This window comes from Saimiri boliviensis, chromosome 10 (assembly GCF_048565385.1).
Source record: "Saimiri boliviensis isolate mSaiBol1 chromosome 10, mSaiBol1.pri, whole genome shotgun sequence".
NCBI classification, from domain to species: Eukaryota; Metazoa; Chordata; class Mammalia; order Primates; family Cebidae; genus Saimiri; species Saimiri boliviensis.
The window spans coordinates 59,320,051-59,338,788 of NC_133458.1; the positions used below are offsets into that span (position 1 = coordinate 59,320,051).

Genomic DNA, 18,738 nt, shown 5'->3' on the forward strand with positions numbered 1-18,738 from the left:
TTAACTACATTATAGCATGCAGTGAGCAAAACCCAGTTTTTGAGGAATCCTACAAGTACAAAGACCAAGGTTGTTTGTTTGTTTGTTTGTTTTTAAAGGAGATTCACTGAAAAAGAAGTGAGGGGGAGGAGGACATGCACATTAAAAGAAGCTTAGAAAAATATGAAAAATAGAACAGGACAACTACATTAATGTTTTGAGGGCAGTGTGACTAACAAATCAATAAATGATTATCATTAAATCAGGATAGTGTTCCATTTAGAGGGGTGGGAGCATTGTGATAGAGATGAGTTAACTGGAAGACTTATGAGATAGCTGGCAAAGTTCAATTTTTTGACCTGGTTAGTGGTTATAAGAATATCTGACATACAATCCTTTATGAAGCTATGCATTTGTTTAATTCTATTTTCTGTATCTCTGCTACATTTAAAATACAATTTTAAAACTGGATGAGTGATTATATTTATGATACAATTTTCAGAGAAGATGTTCTGAAAAGTTTTATTTTATATTAAGTATTAATTTATCAAGTTGATAAACAGAAGAAATCAAAATTGATATTTTCAATATTTATTAGTAAGGCTGAGGCAACAGCCTTTATACGGCACAATTTACATAAGTTATCAAGATACATCTTGTATACAATCACAAAACCAAGACGTATTTTTACATAGAGTAAAACTCAAGACAGATTTACAAGCATTTTTTAAATACAATTCTCATGTATTTTCAGGTCAATTTATACAATCCTTAGTCCAAGAATTTGCATTTGTTCATTAGATTTTCCAAAGGGATTTGGGTAAAACAAAAAAGAACACATTAGCAAATCACCAACATGGCATGCAACATATAGTCAGAAACAAGACATATCTTCAAGTACTTTAGTTTTTATTTCAAAATCAGTTTTATTAAGGTTTTTATTTTTTCAGACAAGAAAATTTTTTCTTAAACCTCATATGTGTTGTTAGGTTATTAGCACACACATTAATCAGTAGTGGGAGCACCTGAGCACATCACTGAACAAATATACAGACACAATCAAACAGTAATCATATTCACATGCTGAATGCCAAATGAAATTAATATTTTAACTTTGTCTACTTTACTAAATGTATACTTATGTACAAGGTGATGAATTAAGAAAATGATCTCAATCTACCTATCAGATAAAGAATTTGATTAAATGATTTCGGTTTTATGGATACCTTTAATAATAGAACATGAAACATACAGAAAACATCATTGTTTCATATTTAATGAGAATATTTGTTTCACTCATTCATTATTGTATTACACCCAAGGCAAGTGATTATTAAATAAATAGCTCATAATTATTCATTGAGCTTTCTTTCACTTTCATTTCAAGCTCAAAAAGAGGGAAGGAAGATCACTTCTGTCACACATATAGTTATAAACACATATATAGCTGTAGTTGGCTGATTTTGGAATATTTGACATTGTAGCAATGAAAATAAGTTTTTAAAAATATTGTTAGTTATGATTTAAATAAAGTAAAAAAATACTATAAACATCTTTATGATATTTTAAGGAAATGAAGCATTGATCAAATAATTTCTAATAAATTGGGCACAATATAATATAATTTTATTTTATTTCACATCACCATCACTGCTAATATCACTACTGCTACCACCACTATCATTACAGTCATTCCTATAATAAGAATCAATATCAGCTGGTTACCAGCTATAATATTCCCACAATATGACTATTTAAATGTGTGTGATCCACAAAATTAATTCCACTGGTATGCTGAAAATATGCATTTAATTAGTGTAATTTATTAAAATATGGGCAATATTAAGGAGTAAAGACAATTGATGCCCCTTAGTCTTGGTATTGTTCTTTTAAACTGAAATATAAATAAAAAGTTCAGAGTCACCAAAAATCTCCTTAATCTTGAGAAAAAACAGGGAAAACACCAACTTCCTGCTACTAGGGTTATTTGTGTCTGTAATGATTATTCTATATTCCCCGTCTTTTGTAAAAATTCACTCTGTGCTTTTGTTTCCACAGCTGAAAGTTTCTTTAGGACCAAATTTTAAATTAAAAAGCAACATCAGTCTCTGATGACTCAATGAAACTGTGGGAAAAACTGAGATGCTCTTCAAGGTAAAAATGTTATAACTGGACTAATCGCGTATTCTATAGAGATTACAAACTCTGTCAGTATTAGAATAAAAAAAAGTTAATTCCAATAAAATGAAATAAATGAAAGAATGGAAAACCATGTACTGTGATATGTACAAAAAAGTAAAAAACACCAAGAGCCCTATTTGCAATAAAAAAGAAACAGTTTTGTTTTAAGAAGGGAAGTCAACATCATTCAGAAGAAATGCATTCATATAGGAATCAGTGAGTGTTGCATAGAGTAATTCCAGTACAATCTAGAAGTTTGGTCAGCTGCAAACTTGGCACACTGGCAGGATCTTATGCTCTCTGAAGGGGAATGCTGGTGCACAAAAAGAAGCCCTGTTGTCAACTCTGCTGATTGACCTAGCCCCATCACTAGTTCCTTGGAACGGAGGGACTTCTATAATGGAGGGACTCCTACTCTTTCAGGTTAAATACCTACCAAAGAGATAATCTTTGTTTTGGTGATCCCTCCATTTATATTATTCTAAAAAAAATTGCAACTGGAATGAAGAAAGCTAACTGGTCATACAAACTCTCATGCACACCTCTGGATATGAGTGGCTGCAAAAGAGGATCAGAGATGAGTCAGGGTTTTCTTTTAAGGGCAAATATCAGAACCTTTTTATGTCAGAAGGAGATCTTCTTGGACCTTTTCTTCCCCAATTATGAGTGATGATTATAGGCTTCTTCAAGTGCTAGCTTCTGCTGGAAATACCATGGCAACCATCGGCAGATCTAATGGTCTCTAAAAATAAAATCTTAGCAATATAATATCTTTCATGATTCTTCTCTCCCATGATCATTTTAGAGCAATGTCAATGGTAAATGACATTGCATTTTCAGTGGAGGGGGATGAAAAAATAGAGGAAAGAAAAGTTATGGTTATCTTTCTCAGTTTGGGGAAGAGGGAATTGTATTCTGGAGTTATATATAAATATATGAAGTTACATATATATATGTGACGTATATATGTGGTCTGGGATATATTAGAAATTCTGTTATTTTTATTGCTTTACATTTCTCTCAGATTTAAAGCATTTTCCTTTAAAATGAGAAAATTCAATATCCAACCAATATCTAGAGATGGTTTTCTCTAATCCCATTAACACTTCACCCTTGAATAAAGCAACAGGTTTTAAGCTCAGAATGCTCTGAGAAGCAATTTGACTTATTTTGGGTAGAATATAAGAATAGGGTGAGACCAATATTATTCATTTAATTTAGGATAACAAAATTTGCAAATCATTTTCATGTAATTTTTCACCTTTTTTCAGGTTAAGTTTATATTTTAAATAAAAAATAAGCTTTGTAGCTAATTTACTGCTTTTGTCCATGTCAATCCATGTCATTGCTTTAGACGACATTTTTCACATATAAAATTTGAGAATTAAAAAGCTATGTAATAATTATTCCTTACTTCTGTGTATAAAACTATATTTGGAAATGTGCTTTCATCTTTCATAGATCATTGACTTATCATCCCAACATCTCATTTGGAAGGTTAAGAATATATAATTATTTTTATCCTACAGATGAGAAAACTGGGGTAAAGTGAGTTTAAGTGACATGTGCACGGTGACATAGTCAGTGGCAGAACTAAGACCAGAAGCCAAGCTTTTACTCCCTGCTGAGAGTGTTTTCCACAACTTCACATTACTTTCTTAATGAATAATGCTGATAGAGAAGAGGGTGCTTCATTTTAAGACTTGGACATTAGTTGTTTTATTCATTATTATTAAAATAGTTCAAAGTATATTTTAACCTCAGGCAAATGTTGACTTATCATGTATTTTCTCAACATTGATGAACTCGATCACTGTGATATTTTCAATAAAGTAAGAAAATAGAGCACTGGAGAGAACTGGAGTTTGGTGTCAGGTTTTCATGATACAGTCAGTAAACGAATTAACTCATTAAGAAAAAAAGGGTAAAATATTATGAAATGAGGAAATGATACCCATTTAAATTAACCAATGTCACAAGATTAATACGGTTCGTTTGCCAGAGAAAGAATTTTCTTTCTCTGTCAATGCATCTCAAGAGAAAAGAAATGCGCAGGATAATACATTTATTTGCAGTTTCACAAAGAATACGTTATCATGCTTCCTAGAACATATCAGTTTACTTTAGGTCCTTTGGTACATAGATTGAAGATGCCTGGGGTTAATGGCAAATTATGAAGATTTTGATGGTTTCAATCAAAATTCCAATACTGTATGGGGCAACATTCTTCTTCATTAGCCAGTCATAGTTTTATTTCTAGATAAATTCAATTTTATTTCTACCTAGTATTATCTTCACTCTACATTATTTCAAATTATACTGAAACAAATGCGTTTTTACCACATGGATTCAAAGTCAGTGTTGTATACCCTTGTAACATTTATACCCAGAGAAAACCGGAAAAATGTGACCTAAAAGCCACGATTTCTACATCTTCTATTCCATTTTCCCTAAGAACACAGCCACCTCACTTCCGGTCCTGAACACATACTGTAGGTGTGTCTTATGTCAGAATCTGAAAGCAGCCAGTTGTCTTAATAGAAGATGATGAAGGAAGATTTTTGAAGTTTTGGAAACAGATTTGTTACATCAGTTCTTTCCTTTCGACCAAGGCTTCTTTGCATAAAGAATTACCTTTGCGCTGCACTGGAAACCACATTAATCTTTGAGCCTCTGTCTTAAGCTATAGCTCAACTCTGCTCAGAGATTTCTGCCTTAAGTAATCAAAATTTCTTTCACAGTTTCTTTTCACAGCTATGGGAAATCCAAGGTCTCAGAACTCCATTCCTTTTTGTTTTCAATATGTGAATATTTTCAACTGAATGTCTTTGTATGGTCCACAACAATAAATGTACAAGGTGTTAACTATGATTTTGCCAGTCGTTCCCACTCTTATGATGCCTCTCAAAACTTAGCTTAGTACAATTGTATCCAACTATATAGTCTTGATGTGAGGCTATTTAGAGCAGTTTCTATACCCTGAGAAGACAAGTTTCTTCAATGTGTTTGAGTAGGACTGACCAAAAGTTTGTGCCAGTTGACTATTCTTTTTCTGAGATCCACTTTGTCAAGCCAGATACAGGCTTCACCAATCAAGGTCTTTTTCATAAACTTTCCTCCATTGGAGAAAAGTAAAATCTAGAAAAAATAGTCAAAAGTAAATATATTTAATTTATACACATATGTGTGTATAGTTTTCAACCTTTTTAAAGGACATTTAATCATCAAAGAAATAGCACAAAAGAGGGTGATGGTGAGTAGAAGTAGCAGGAATACTTGTAGGAAAACTAACAGTCAAGATGTTCTCAAAAGATTTGCATGTAATATAAATTAATTCCCATCAACATTTGTATTATTCTGCAAAGGAAAAGACACATTCTGAAGAATGTGAGAATATTAGGTAAAATGTGTAACCAGCTAAGTCTAGCTAAGTTTATGCTTAAACTGATGGAGAGTTTCACAAAATAACTTTGTCAAATAATTTTTTACTAGTTTACAAAAAGCTAAATCAAATACAAGATTAACTGAATTCTGAATAAATAAATAGAAGTTCACAAAGCATGATTTTTATTTAGTGTTAAATTTTCTGGTGATTTTACTACAGTATGTACTTCCAAACCGTTTTCCGAAGTCATATGCAAAACTTATCACACAGGATTTCAAACTAGATAATTTTGTTTTTCCTTTCAGAAATGAGTTGAAGGAAAGGTAGAGAGCATTCAGTGGAGCTAAGCATTAATCCTTGATAATTTTATTATCTTTTTCTCTTCAGAATCTCCTTCGGTTATATAATTTACCCTTATTCCTGGCTAAAACTTAACTTTTTTTGTATCTGACTTCAAAATTTGTACTTCCAGATATGAATATCTCTTCTAGTGTCTGGTTTGGGGATTTCAAATGACATTGTATATTTTCACTTGAATCTCTGCCTTCTTACGAAATTCATTTCAGACAAACTCTTGATCTTTCTCTACTCCAAATCCCCTGACTACATAATCTCTGTGAAATAATACATTTGTTGACACAGACTTCAGAGTGTCATTTTATTTTTTTATTCCTTTCCAGTCTAATATCAGTTAATCTTGTCAATACATTTTTGCTTTGTAATATCTTTTGTCTTTGTTTCTAATTCACACCTTGAATTTTCTGTACCATGGTCTCTTCCTATATTTTTTTCCCTTTTCTCTTTCCCCCATTTCTACTTTCATTCCTTGTCTCTCTACTGAAGACATAGTACGTGCAAAGCATTGTGCTAGGCTGTAGGCCAGGCGTCCCCAAACTACGGCCCACGGGCCGCAAGCGGCCCCCTGAGGCCATTTATCCGCCCCCCCCCCCCCCCCCGCCCCCCGACGCACTTCAGGAAGGGGCTCCTCTTTCATTGGTGGTCAGTGAGAGGAGCACAGTATGTAGCGGCCCTCCAATGGTCTGAGGGACAGTGAACTGTCCCCCTGCGTAAAAAGTTTGGGGATGCCTGCTGTAGGCAATGAATATTAGGCCTTGCCCTAGAGAAACTGATAGCTTAGAAGCAGTGACAGGTAAGTACAGAAATTGTCACAAGACAGACTGGGAGGTGATAGCCTAATAATAGAAGCAAAATGTTTTGTGAATAAGGTGTGATGAATTATGCCCAGGGTCATCAGTCAGGGGATGAAAGACATGGAGTATTGTGATAGATGAAGAGAGTTGGAAAAAGGAGCTTTGAAGGGGAGGAAAAATAGGAGCAAAGGATTGGAGGCTTAACATGACTTGAAAAGAGTCTGTTGTGACTGGAGTATCGAGTGGAAAAGTATCGGAGGAGCTGAGATTAAGTCAATACAATTAAAACTCACTTTGGAGGAATCTGAATGATTCAAGATAATGGTGAGTAATTGAAGAGCTTTAATGTAAACTAACAAGAATAATGTAAACTAACTAGGGTTTTAAAAGATAACTCTGGCAAGTACTGTGATGACATGAACTAGAGGGCTAAGACATAAATAGCAAGTTAGCCAGGTAAACAGATGAAATGATTTGAATAATGAAGAGGGGGCCCAAAGAGGTTTAGTGGCAGTGAACATGGACGTAAGAGAAATGTATGTAAAATAAACTGCAGACGGAGTACAGAAGGCTTAGGAGCTGATAAGATAGGGTGAATGAGATATGGAATTTTAAAAGACTCCTGGGGAGATACCGCTAAAAATTAATTAACTTATCAAATGTCATATAGTATATGATCAGCATGTAAATATTGAATAATTGAATAAAAATAAATACAATATGAATGAGGTTTTACATAATACAGAGTTACCTGAAGAGAATGTCCTGCAGGACTTAGACTGAATCGAAAAGTTTCATTGAATGAAGGCTCTCGATCATGTCTGCATACTCTTGTTTTTTTCTTGATCACCTTTTTTTGGGTAGAAATATTCATCACATATATTTTCACATATAAGTCTGAAAATAAGAATTCAGCCCATTAAATTCCATCAATCATATACATTTCTACTGAAGGAATTTTAACTGTATACTGAAAGTTCTTTCTACATTTTACACAAAGCCAACAGATTTGTATACAATTTGTTTGAGACAACATAAAATTTTACAAGATATGTCTATTTTCTTTTTCTTTCTTTCTTTCTTTCTTTTTTTTTTTTGAGACAGGGTCTTACTCTGTCACCAGACTGGAATGCAGTAGCCAGATAACTCACTTAACCTCAAACTCCTGGGCTCAGGTGATCTTTCTGCTTCAGTCTTCTACATAGTGGAGACTATAGACAGGAGCTACCATACCTAGCTGATCTATCTATTTTGTTAATAATTTAAATTTGTTTTCCTGTTGTCTAATAAACACTGTAATTTGTGTGTTAAAATATCTAGCTAAAAGCTGAAAGAAAACAGCTTGTTGCATATGTTAATCAGTTCTTTTTTTCTGACCTGTTTGGTGTACAGTTCTAATTTTAGTTAACATTTTCTGGAACATTTAAGACACATCCCTAATAAACTCTAGTTATATTTAAATTGATGAGTATAATAAAATTAGATACCTGGTAGATGATCAGGAGACTTAAATTTGTATGTAATATTTCTGCATTGGAGAATTTCAACTATTAGTTGTTCACCATCTGTCTTCATTTCCTTCTTCAATGCAATCTTGATTTCTCCCATTACCTGAGTTTTAGCTGGGAGAATTTAATAAAAATATAAAGAAGCATGTAATGCCATATATGAAATATTTAGTTCAATAATTCATTCATTTACTGTTTATCAAGTGCTAAATATCTTATGACCATATTTTATTCATCTGTTGTATTCATTCACAAATGAATAAAATACACAAAATTTATCACAGATTCATTTATTCAAAGATGAATAAAATATAGTCCAAGCTGTTAATGCCCATAAAGAGTGAACAATCTTATGGGTAGACTGACAAATACACAGATGCTTTTACCAAAGCATGTTAAATGTAATGATAGCTTAGTAACAAGGGAGGTATGGAGAAATGCATGTAGCTAAATGTTATTCAACTATAGATTTTTAGGGCAAAAGCAGTAATAGATATGACTGTATCAATTAATATAGATATGTCTCTATCAATAGATATGACTATATCAATTCATGTACTAATCCACTTATTCATTCTCTAATAAATATTTTATTTTCCATTCTACTCTGTGCTAAGCCCTCTGCTAGGAAGAGTGAATATAATGATAAGCCAAAACATGCATGCTTATTGATTTCATGTTTTTTTAATGTATTGGGAAGAAAAACATTAATCACATATATTTATCAATAAATATATAATTATAAAAAGAGAAAAGGTTTTGAAATATAAAAGCATGGTTTCAATGGAGGATAAAACAGAGGAGCAGATGCCTAGGGAGGTGTTACTTAAGCTGAAAACAGAAGGATGAGAGTTAATTAGGTAAGAAGGATGAATAAGGACATTCCAGAGAGAAGGAACAGTGAGTTCTCAAAAGGAAATATAATATGAAAAATAAATGCCCTTGTGGTTGTAACGTATTGTAAATTGAAGCCATGTTAACAATTAGGTTTTTCCCTTTAGAACTATAGGAATCCATTGAAGGTCTTTAAACATGGTGTAGGTAATTTATTCTCAAACAATTTGATCTCAGGATTCTTTACACTCAAGAAAATTGAGGGTCTTCAAAGAAACTCTGTTTATGTGGATAACTACCAATATTAGAAATATAAAATTTCAGATTTTTAAATTAAAATTCAAAAGTAGATATTTTAAAATATTTGTTAATTAAATTCAATGACAATAACTGCTTTAATGAAAACGTTTTAATGAAGGTAACTGTTTTCCAAAACAAACAAAAACAGATGTACTGTTTTATATATTTTTAAATTTCATTTGTGCATGGCTTAATAGAGGACAGCTGCACTCTCTTTCTTTCTCTCTTTCCTTTCTTTCTTTCTTCTTCCTTCCTTCTGTAGAGATGGAGTCTTACTATGTTGCCTAGGCTGGTCTCAATCTCTGGCCTTAAGCAATCCTCCTGCCTTGTCCTTTCATAGTGCTGGGATTATAGGCATGAGCCACACTACACTTCACCTCTTTCTTTCTTTTTAGAGAAAACGTCTCAATCTGTCACTCAAGATGAAGTATAGTAGCCCAATCACGGCTTACTGCAGCCTCAGACTCCTTAAGTCAACCATTACATTTTGGTATGTGGCAGAAGTGCTTTAAGAATATTTCCCGTTTAATCACACAAATATGACAAAGGCATGCACTGAACTGATTCACGGAGGATACCCTTAAGTGAAACTGGCATTTTTTTTTCTTAGTAAGCACATGTTAGTAAATAAGAAAAGTGTCTACTAGCATAGTTTCTTGCGTCTGCCTTGATTGAAAATAAGTTCCTAGCACTTTTATCTACTGTTACTTTGCCCTGCCAACATAAATGCCAACTCAGTGAAAAAGGTAAATAATTTCAGTGTATTTTGAAAATAATTTTGACTTTATGGATTTAAACAGTCTTGGGGAATCATGGAGGTCTGTGAACCACATTTTGAGAACCACTGTTATAGAGTATAGTTGAGGAATTTTTGAAAGAAAATGAAATAATAAAATACTATGAGTAAAGTTGTCAAAATATTAGGCTATAGTTATTTGATCATTTTGATTTAATTTTGTCATATTTTTGGGATATAATTGATAGATGTATTCTTTTCTGGATCAAGCAACTGTTTGTAAATTAACTTAAATTTTGTAAGTCCAGATATATCCTGAAATGGAAAATTATCTATTAATATCTCTCTCCTTGCTCTCTTCCTTTGTCAAAAAACTATTACTGTGGTCCAAAAATTGACAAAATTATCTTCTATATGTTCTATAAACTAAAACACAAATCTTCTAGATAAAGTTAAATCATAATTTGTAAGTCAATGATTAGAGGTAATTAGTTCACAGTAGAGAGATGTTAACTTTCAAGAAACTCTAAGTCAAAGGTTTTATATCCAGCTAAACTGTCTTTCAAGTATCAAGTTTATTTGATGCATGAAAGAACTTAGAGAAAACTTTACAAAAATTGACTTGCTGAGAAATATATAAGATACATTTCATCACATCAAAGAGACAACTAGAGAAACTTCAGCAAAAGGATCGATGGTCATTATTCAATATAACTAATTGTAGAACTAAGGTTGAGCAGTTCATAGGTTGGTGGAAGAATAGCATGAAATGTTATATTTTTGAAAAAGTATAAAGTGTAAAACTAAAAATTAATGAATGAAGAAGAAAGAAAGAGAAAGCAGAATGAAATTATTGATTTTTATATAGGTAATAGATAACAAATGATACCATTTAAAACTAACAAACCAGGTAGTAAATGGTCATGTAAAAGGAACAGGAATTAGGGCATTATAAAAACTATAAAGAAGAAGAAAATTTTTAGAACAATTATACAAAGCTTTCTTAATTCCAAAAGAAAATTAAAAAACCCAGAGGCCAATATTTCTCCTTAACCCAGAGGAGAAATATCATAATATGGCATAATATATATAATAATTATAAAATGCAGAGTTGAGATCAAATATATCTATTATATCAATAAACATGAGTAGGTTTTAGCTAGCATATTTTAATTTTTTCTCAGAGTAGCTCATAAAGCAAAGCCTAGTTCTATACTATGTACAAGAAACACAACAAAAATCTAGTTTTGTTCCAAATTGTGAAAAATACAGAGATTGATAAGTATGTCAGGCACACAGAATCAATAAAAGTGCAGAGGTTGAGATCTCATTATCAGATAAAACAGAATTCAGGCCAAAATGTAGCAAACAAGACAAAGAAAGATGCTGTATGAAACTAGAAATTCATAAATCATAATGAAGACATAACAATTATCAATATCCATGTACCACTGATGTAAAGTTGAAACTACAAAGTAATATATAAGGATGTAGAGGATTTAAGGAGGAGTAAAGATGATAATAATATAAGACAAGTCAAGTGAACTAAAAAACTAGACAAAATGTTGAGACACTATAATTGATAAAGTAGATCTCACAGATATATGTCAAACACTATACCCTGATAATAACGAATATACCATTTTCTCAATCATCTATGAAACGTATTCAAAAATTGATCATATATTGAGTTACAAAGAAGACATTAGTGAGTTCTATAAAATGAAGCAATCATTAACATTACCTGATAATACACTCAGTGGCTTTCAACTAACCAACTTTTGGGTGAATGGAAAAATACTATGAAAAAATAAAGAAGTTCTGAAAAATAATGACAATAAAACACTATATATCAGAATGTATGAGCTAAAGCAATGATCAGATGAAAATCAATAGCTTTAAACTCCTATATTATTTCAAGTAATTATTAGAAAATATACATATTCTTCTATCTGCTATCATTAAAAAATATAATTGGTTTAAATTCCAACCCAAAGTCTAGAAAGGAACAACAAAGTAACACAAAAGTACAAGGAAGGAAATAATAAAGACACCCACTAAAATTAATAGAGAACAGAAAAAAAGTAGATTAAACTAATAAATCAAATCAAAATTCTGGTACTTTGAAAAAAACCCATCAACAAAATAAAAATCCAATACTGAATTTAGCGAATGTCATGTGACCTCTTAACATTACTATTTAGAAATGACATGTGATCTCTCAATTGCAACACTACTCTCCTCTCAATGATTTGGTATAAAACGTCTGGTGTCATGAATATACCCTAATACTAATTGGTTCCCATTTTGTTTATACATTCTTGTCAGATGGGAAACTATAAATCTCACCTTATATGTTTCTTTGAATTTGCAAGGGTGAATTCAGTTCTGGTTACTTAACCATTTTAAATAATCATTAACAAGCCAATTAAAATTTCTCTCTTTTAAAAGGACCTCTACAGGAAAATAAAGAATCTCTAAAATAAAAATGAGAAAATGAGACAGATCTTAGGATCTGCCTTCTTCAATATCTAGAGAAGTTGGGCAGGGGCGGGGGTGGGGGGAATGTAAAATATAGGAATGTGTTAATCAGTACCAACAAAGCCAGAAATAGGCTCAGTCTCTGGCCAGAAAACACAAAGAATTGATGTCTAGGAATTAAAAGGCAGTTTCTGGTAAGGTAGAAGTTAGCAGCATTCTTGAGTACAACAGATATCACAAAATCTTCCCAGGAAAAGAGAAATGAATTGATAAAACCCTGAGAATTACTACTAAATCCCCCATCATAGGGAAGTAGATGAACAATGAGAGTAGGCAGCCCTAGGAAAAAATCAAAATAAACCTTTGAGAGGGGCAGTCTTGGCTTATCACTATGAAGATTTAAGAGTCTCAGAAGAATCAGGAAAAACAGCCATGCCTCCCCATTACTGGAGCTCCAAGTAAAAGTAGGAGAAATATGTCAAGCTTAGAATATCTTTTCATAGGAATAGCACGCACCTCAGCTTGGTGGAGTGAATGCTGATAGAAAACATTTAATCAAATATCAAAAGAGGGAGCAAAAAAACCTAGTTAGGGTGGCAAACCTATCTATAAGGCACTTCTCACTCTTTCCTCTAAAGCCATAGAAAAGTAGATAGCTACTCCTCAATCTCTCAAACCATACCTGGGACGGAAGGAAAAGCAAGATTCTAACATGGAACAGAGGGAGCCAAGGAAAATTCTCTCCTGATATTTGCAGTCAATAGTAGTTGTGAATAGAACTGATCACACTAATGATCATAATGAAATAGAATAGCAGGACAAATTTTACATGGGAGAAATTCACTTTCATAGGTCCTAGTCTTCTGTTATAGGTCTAAAACCTCAACACACCACATATGTGAAATTTGTTGTTGTTTTTCACTTTTTCACCTGGGGAGAAAGGTGGAATTAAATAAAAACTTGCTAATTAAAGTTCTCAGGTCATCACATTGCTTGCTTTTTTCTTGGAAGTTCAACTTCACAGGCTTCACAGTGTGATACTTGTAATTTTTTTTAAAAAAATAAGTTTCTCTCTGTTCAAAGATTGAACCAGCTTGCTCTTTGCTACTAAAAGAAAAAAGGATGTGCTTACTGAGGTTGTCTCAAAGGGGGTGGTTGCATTAATTGTGTGTCTTTGCTGTCTCTTGTATCTGACCTTTTATAGGTTCGGAATGCTTTTGTCTTTTGAAGCAGGGCGCATGGATGGAGACAAAAAACCTCCATGTTTGCGGGATAGGCAGCAGCTCCAGACTTGCTTGAACCTTTGAACCAAAACAAACAAACCAAAAAACCCAAAAGCAAAAAAACAAAAACCCATCACACACAGAGGACATGTGATATGTTTTGTAATTTGGTTTGGATTATAGAGTGAAATGGCAGTAGAAAATGCTTTGATTAGCCTTCAGGTCTCCTGGTGTCCTGAAATTTATGTGTCTTTGGTTGCTAAAAGAATAAAAATTAATCCTACTCTAGAGAAGATATCCTTTAATGTGGCACAAATCTACAACTTAAGAACAAAGAGAAGGAGAAGAGGAAAGGATGGATGGAGGATGTAGAAGACATGGTTGAAAAGTCGTGGTTGAAAGTGAGATGACAAAATAATATATTTGGTGAAAATGGAGATGCTGGATCTAAAGAGATCTCTAAAGAGATCCAATAATCTCATTTAAAAAGTATTAATGAAGTAGAAACAGCATGGAACAAAGTAAAATAAGATAGAAATTAAGATTATTGACATAGAGGAAAGAAAGGATTAAGTAATATAGAGAAGAATATAGAGAATAAAGGTAGAGAACAAGGATTGAGGTATGGAGCAGAAAACTATGATACAGTAAATAATGGTTTCTTAGAAAAAGTAAATTCAACAAAATAGAAAATAACATCTATTTAAAAATATCAAAATATTTTTCCAAAATAACGGAAGACTAAATCTGTGGACCAAAAGAACATCTGATATTCCTGGAAATATTGATGAGTTGATACATTGATAGATTCCATCGAATATTATACTTCGAGAATATAGAAATCATTCTTAAAAGGATTCGGGAGAAAAAGAAATAAGCTCTCTGAAAGATATATTGATGTATAAAAGAAAGTCGTTCTGAAATATATAAGCAGATGATATGGCAATGATTGAGTGAAACAAAGAAAAAAGAAGGAAAGAAAGGAAAAGAGGGAGGGAAGGAAGGGAGGAAGAGAGAGGGAGAGAAGAAGGATCTGAAGATGAAATCCAGGCAACTAATAAAATAGTGGTAAAGATAACTGATTTACTTATATTTTTAAATAGAAACTCAATTGATAAAATTTAAAATTAAAATATAATATTAGGCTGGGCATGGTGGCTAAATGCCTATAATCCCAGAACTTTGGGAGGCACAGGTGAATGGATCACTTGAGGCCAAGAGTTCGAGATTAGCCTGGCCAACATGGCAAAAACCTCTCTCTACTAAAAATACAAAAATCAGCCGGGCATGGTGGTACCCGCCTGTAATCCCAGCTCCTTGGGAGGCTAAGGTACGAGAATCACTTGAATCTGGGATGCAGAGGTTATAGTGAGCTGGGACTGTGCCACTGCACTCCAGCCTGGGTGACAGAGTGAGGTTCTATCTCAAAAAAAAAAAAAAAGTATTAAAATATATGTTCAACCTCAATATTTTAAATTTTGCCTCTTAAACTTAGTGAAAATTTTAAATAAACTAAAATGGCTAAAACATTTATTGAAATTAACTCATTCATTTGTTCTTTCCTTAATATATTTTGTCATTAAATTAAAAATATAATCTTTTTTTGATGATGAACATGAATAATTTAATAACATCTAAACAAAATTGATTCCTGCTTTCTCCTCAGCTAAACTGTTTCTACTAATGTAATTGTCAAATTGGCTTATTATTACCTTCCACAGCATTTCTTAAAACACTTTCTGGTGCCTTATTCTCAATTAATATATATAATGGCCTTCTCACTTTTTAATATTCTCAGATAAAAAGTGTATATATATCTTTGAAAAATATGTGTATGTGATATCTATAAGCACTTATTAGTACACATACCTCTATCTCTAGCTATCTAATTTGCATTCATAGATAAATATATTTTAGGACAACATTATGATTAACAGAATACAATTATGATTTCATAGAAAGAAATAAGGTTGGTATAATTTCCATTTTGCAGATAAGAAAAAAGTGGTTTGGAATGGCCCAGGCTGAACTTTAATATAGATTTTCTGAGGCTCTCCAGCTCCATTATCTCATGGCTACCTTATGTTTTCTAAGAGTAAGATTGTGAAAATACTGACTTCATGAGAATATTTGCTTTAAAACATTTTGTAACACAATATCAGGATAAAAGAGTTAACAGAGGCTATTTAGCTCTTTTATTTTAGCCACATACTGGACTTTAGAAAGAGAAGAAGGCATAGTAAAGCAACTCTCTAAGTTTAAACAATGGAAGATGTCTTCCAGAAGTTACTGTCTACATATGCACATTAGGTCAATTATGAAAATGGTTTAGATTAAACAATAAAAACAGCAATAAGTTTTAAAAAATATTCATCATCATGTGAGATCCCATGTGAAATTGCTAAAACATGAAAAGTGACTATTAACTGAGAAGATGTTTCTTTTTGGTTACATTATTGGTATCTGTAACACTTCACTGGACATAATATAAAGTGCGTTTACTATCTCTCAGAATTCTAAGCATTCAATTGCAACCTCGGCCTTTTATTGCCAGTGTCAGACCATTTTAGGCAAAAGTCTCTCTAGAGGCAAGTTTTTGGTAACTGGAAATGAATCAAATGTGGAAGAGAAAAGAAGGAAAGAATGGTACCTCGTAAAAGGAAAGTCTGTGTAAGGAAAAAAGCAAAGAGTGAATACAATTCTCCTCCCCATTACACTGCATTTGCAAATTTCACTAATAAATACCACATAGCAATGAGGTAGGTGACTGGTGCTAGCTAATGAAGTCTGAATTGGTGTTAGATAAGATGCATATTTAGCCATGACAGTCTATCACCTCATAATTTGTTATCTAGCTCCCATCACTTATTTCAAATCTAAAAAAAGTCTAATGAAGGATTAAGATGGATTTTAAAAACCAGGAATTCTGGCTTCTAGCCTTGTGAGATGGCAGGCAAGTCATTAAGTCTTTGGCTCTAAACCAGGCATCCCCAGACTTTTTACACAGGGGGCCAGTTCACTGTCCCTCAGACTGTTGGAGGGCTGCCACACACTGTGCTCTTCTCACTGACCACCAATGAAAGAGGTGCCCCTTCCTGAAGTGCATTGGGGGGCCGGATAAATGGCCTCGGCGGGCCGCATGCGGCCCGCAGGCCTTAGTTTGGGGACCCCTGCTCTAAACAGTTGAGTTGGTTTAGTTAAGAGTTTTCAAACATAGTCATTATGAAAAGTTTTATTAATGCCCTAATACCTGTCAATAGCCAAAGTAGTAATGTATATTCCCTCATGTGTAATTTTATTTTCCTTCCTTTTATTGTTTCTGTTCTACCAGTTTCAAGCCTGGGTGATGAAAGTGATGATCTTTTTCAAATGCTCAAATTACAAAGATAAACTGTTAGTACAATCCCTGAAATGACAATTACTCAATGAGCATTAATTCTTTTTATTTCTCCACATTCCTTTGTTCTTTTTTAAAAATGTTATTTTTAATTGACAAATAATTCTAGATCTTTATGAAGTACAATGTGACGTTTGACATGTGTTTACAATGTAGAATATTTGATTAGGTTAAGAAACAAACCCATCATCTCACACAATTATCTTTTTTCTTCCAAAATTTTTTATGCAATGGAAGATCAGTTCTAGAAGTAGTTGACAATTTATGCCTAGAAAATATTAGGTTAATTGCTCAGTTCATTCAGAGTAAACAAAAAACAAACAAGATCTTGTATTCAAATACTTGGTAGATTTTGATAAAAATTTCTTAAAAAAAAAGGACATTTTTCACTTTGCTGAACCCGTTAGAGAAAGTCAGCTCTCTATAATTTTCACAAATCATTCACTATAATTTCCAACCAGGTATATTAACATTACCCTGAGGCCTATAATAGTTTTACTTAACACACTGAAGTTGTATCTCTCCTCTAAAGTTCAAAGGCCTTCTGACTCTGGTACTCAACAATTATCTACAATTAGCAATTTTCTTTTCTCAATACTATAACCTCGAGTAGCAAAGCAAGCTACCTGATTTAAAACAAAAAACAAAAAACAAAAAACAATTCCGATAATCTTATTTGCATTGAATTTTATTTCCTGGTATATTGTTTTACAAAAGCTATATTAAAGCCAATGATATGTTTTAAACTTATTTCCAAGAAATGTGTTTTCTGAACAAAGTTTCTTACCTCTACAGAACAGATTATGTGTAGGACAACACAGAAGGAATGAAGAACTATATTTTTAAAAGGTTTATCCTAGTTACCATGTGTTTGAAAGAGGGAAGCAGAATGTAACTAATTTATTTCATTCTAGTGTGTTAGATTTCATTATAGAATAAAAATACCTTGATCGTAAAAGATCTCATAAGTTCAGCTTGGATAAATTCACCTGCTTTTGCAATGAAAATAGTGTGAAAATGGAGCCACTAGCTAGCTCCCTTATTCAGATCCCTTTTTTCCTATGTATATAACAGATGACTCTAAATATTTGAGTCCAGTTTTTACTAACACGTGCTATGATTAAAGAGTTATAAAGAGAATTCCTAAGACAGAGTTTGTAAGTGCTTTAGATTCAAATATAAATTATTTATTTAGAGTGCAACTGACTGGACTTGGTTTTCAAGAAAAAAGAATCTTCACCCCCCAAATTTTTCAAGAAATATAATTTCCACTCTATCATTGTATAAACTCATCTGTAATTAAGTAGATAATATTATACTAATGTCAGTGATAAACACCAATTGAATCACTTGAAAAATAACATGTAAACTTATGTCATATTATCTTTTTTTCATCAACCATTTGAAATACAGTATATATCACTACCCTAACTTTAAAAAAAGAAGACGGACTAATTGGCAAAGGTCACACAACTGGATTAAATGTTCCCATCAAGATAGCCCAGTATTATTGGCAAAATTGTGGTAATCTATTTATTATGCGATAATAATTTTGGGCAAAAT

General features: G+C 32.6%; 1 protein-coding gene across 7 annotated transcripts in view; it reads right to left on the reverse strand.

Annotated features, from left to right (window-relative positions):
* Nucleotides 1-554: 554 nt before the first annotated feature.
* The window catches only part of PCLO (piccolo presynaptic cytomatrix protein), a 412,268-nt gene continuing 394,084 nt past the window's right edge, over nucleotides 555-18,738 (reverse strand). For all 7 annotated transcript variants that reach the window (XM_074379337.1, XM_074379336.1, XM_074379334.1 and 4 more), the window contains 3 exons: nucleotides 8,184-8,318; nucleotides 7,448-7,593; nucleotides 555-5,298 (listed from right to left, as the gene is read on the reverse strand). In XM_074379337.1, the coding sequence (XP_074235438.1) occupies nucleotides 5,158-5,298; nucleotides 7,448-7,593; nucleotides 8,184-8,318 (422 nt within the window). In that variant the 3' untranslated portion in view covers nucleotides 555-5,157. The remainder of the gene's footprint in view (nucleotides 5,299-7,447; nucleotides 7,594-8,183; nucleotides 8,319-18,738) is intronic.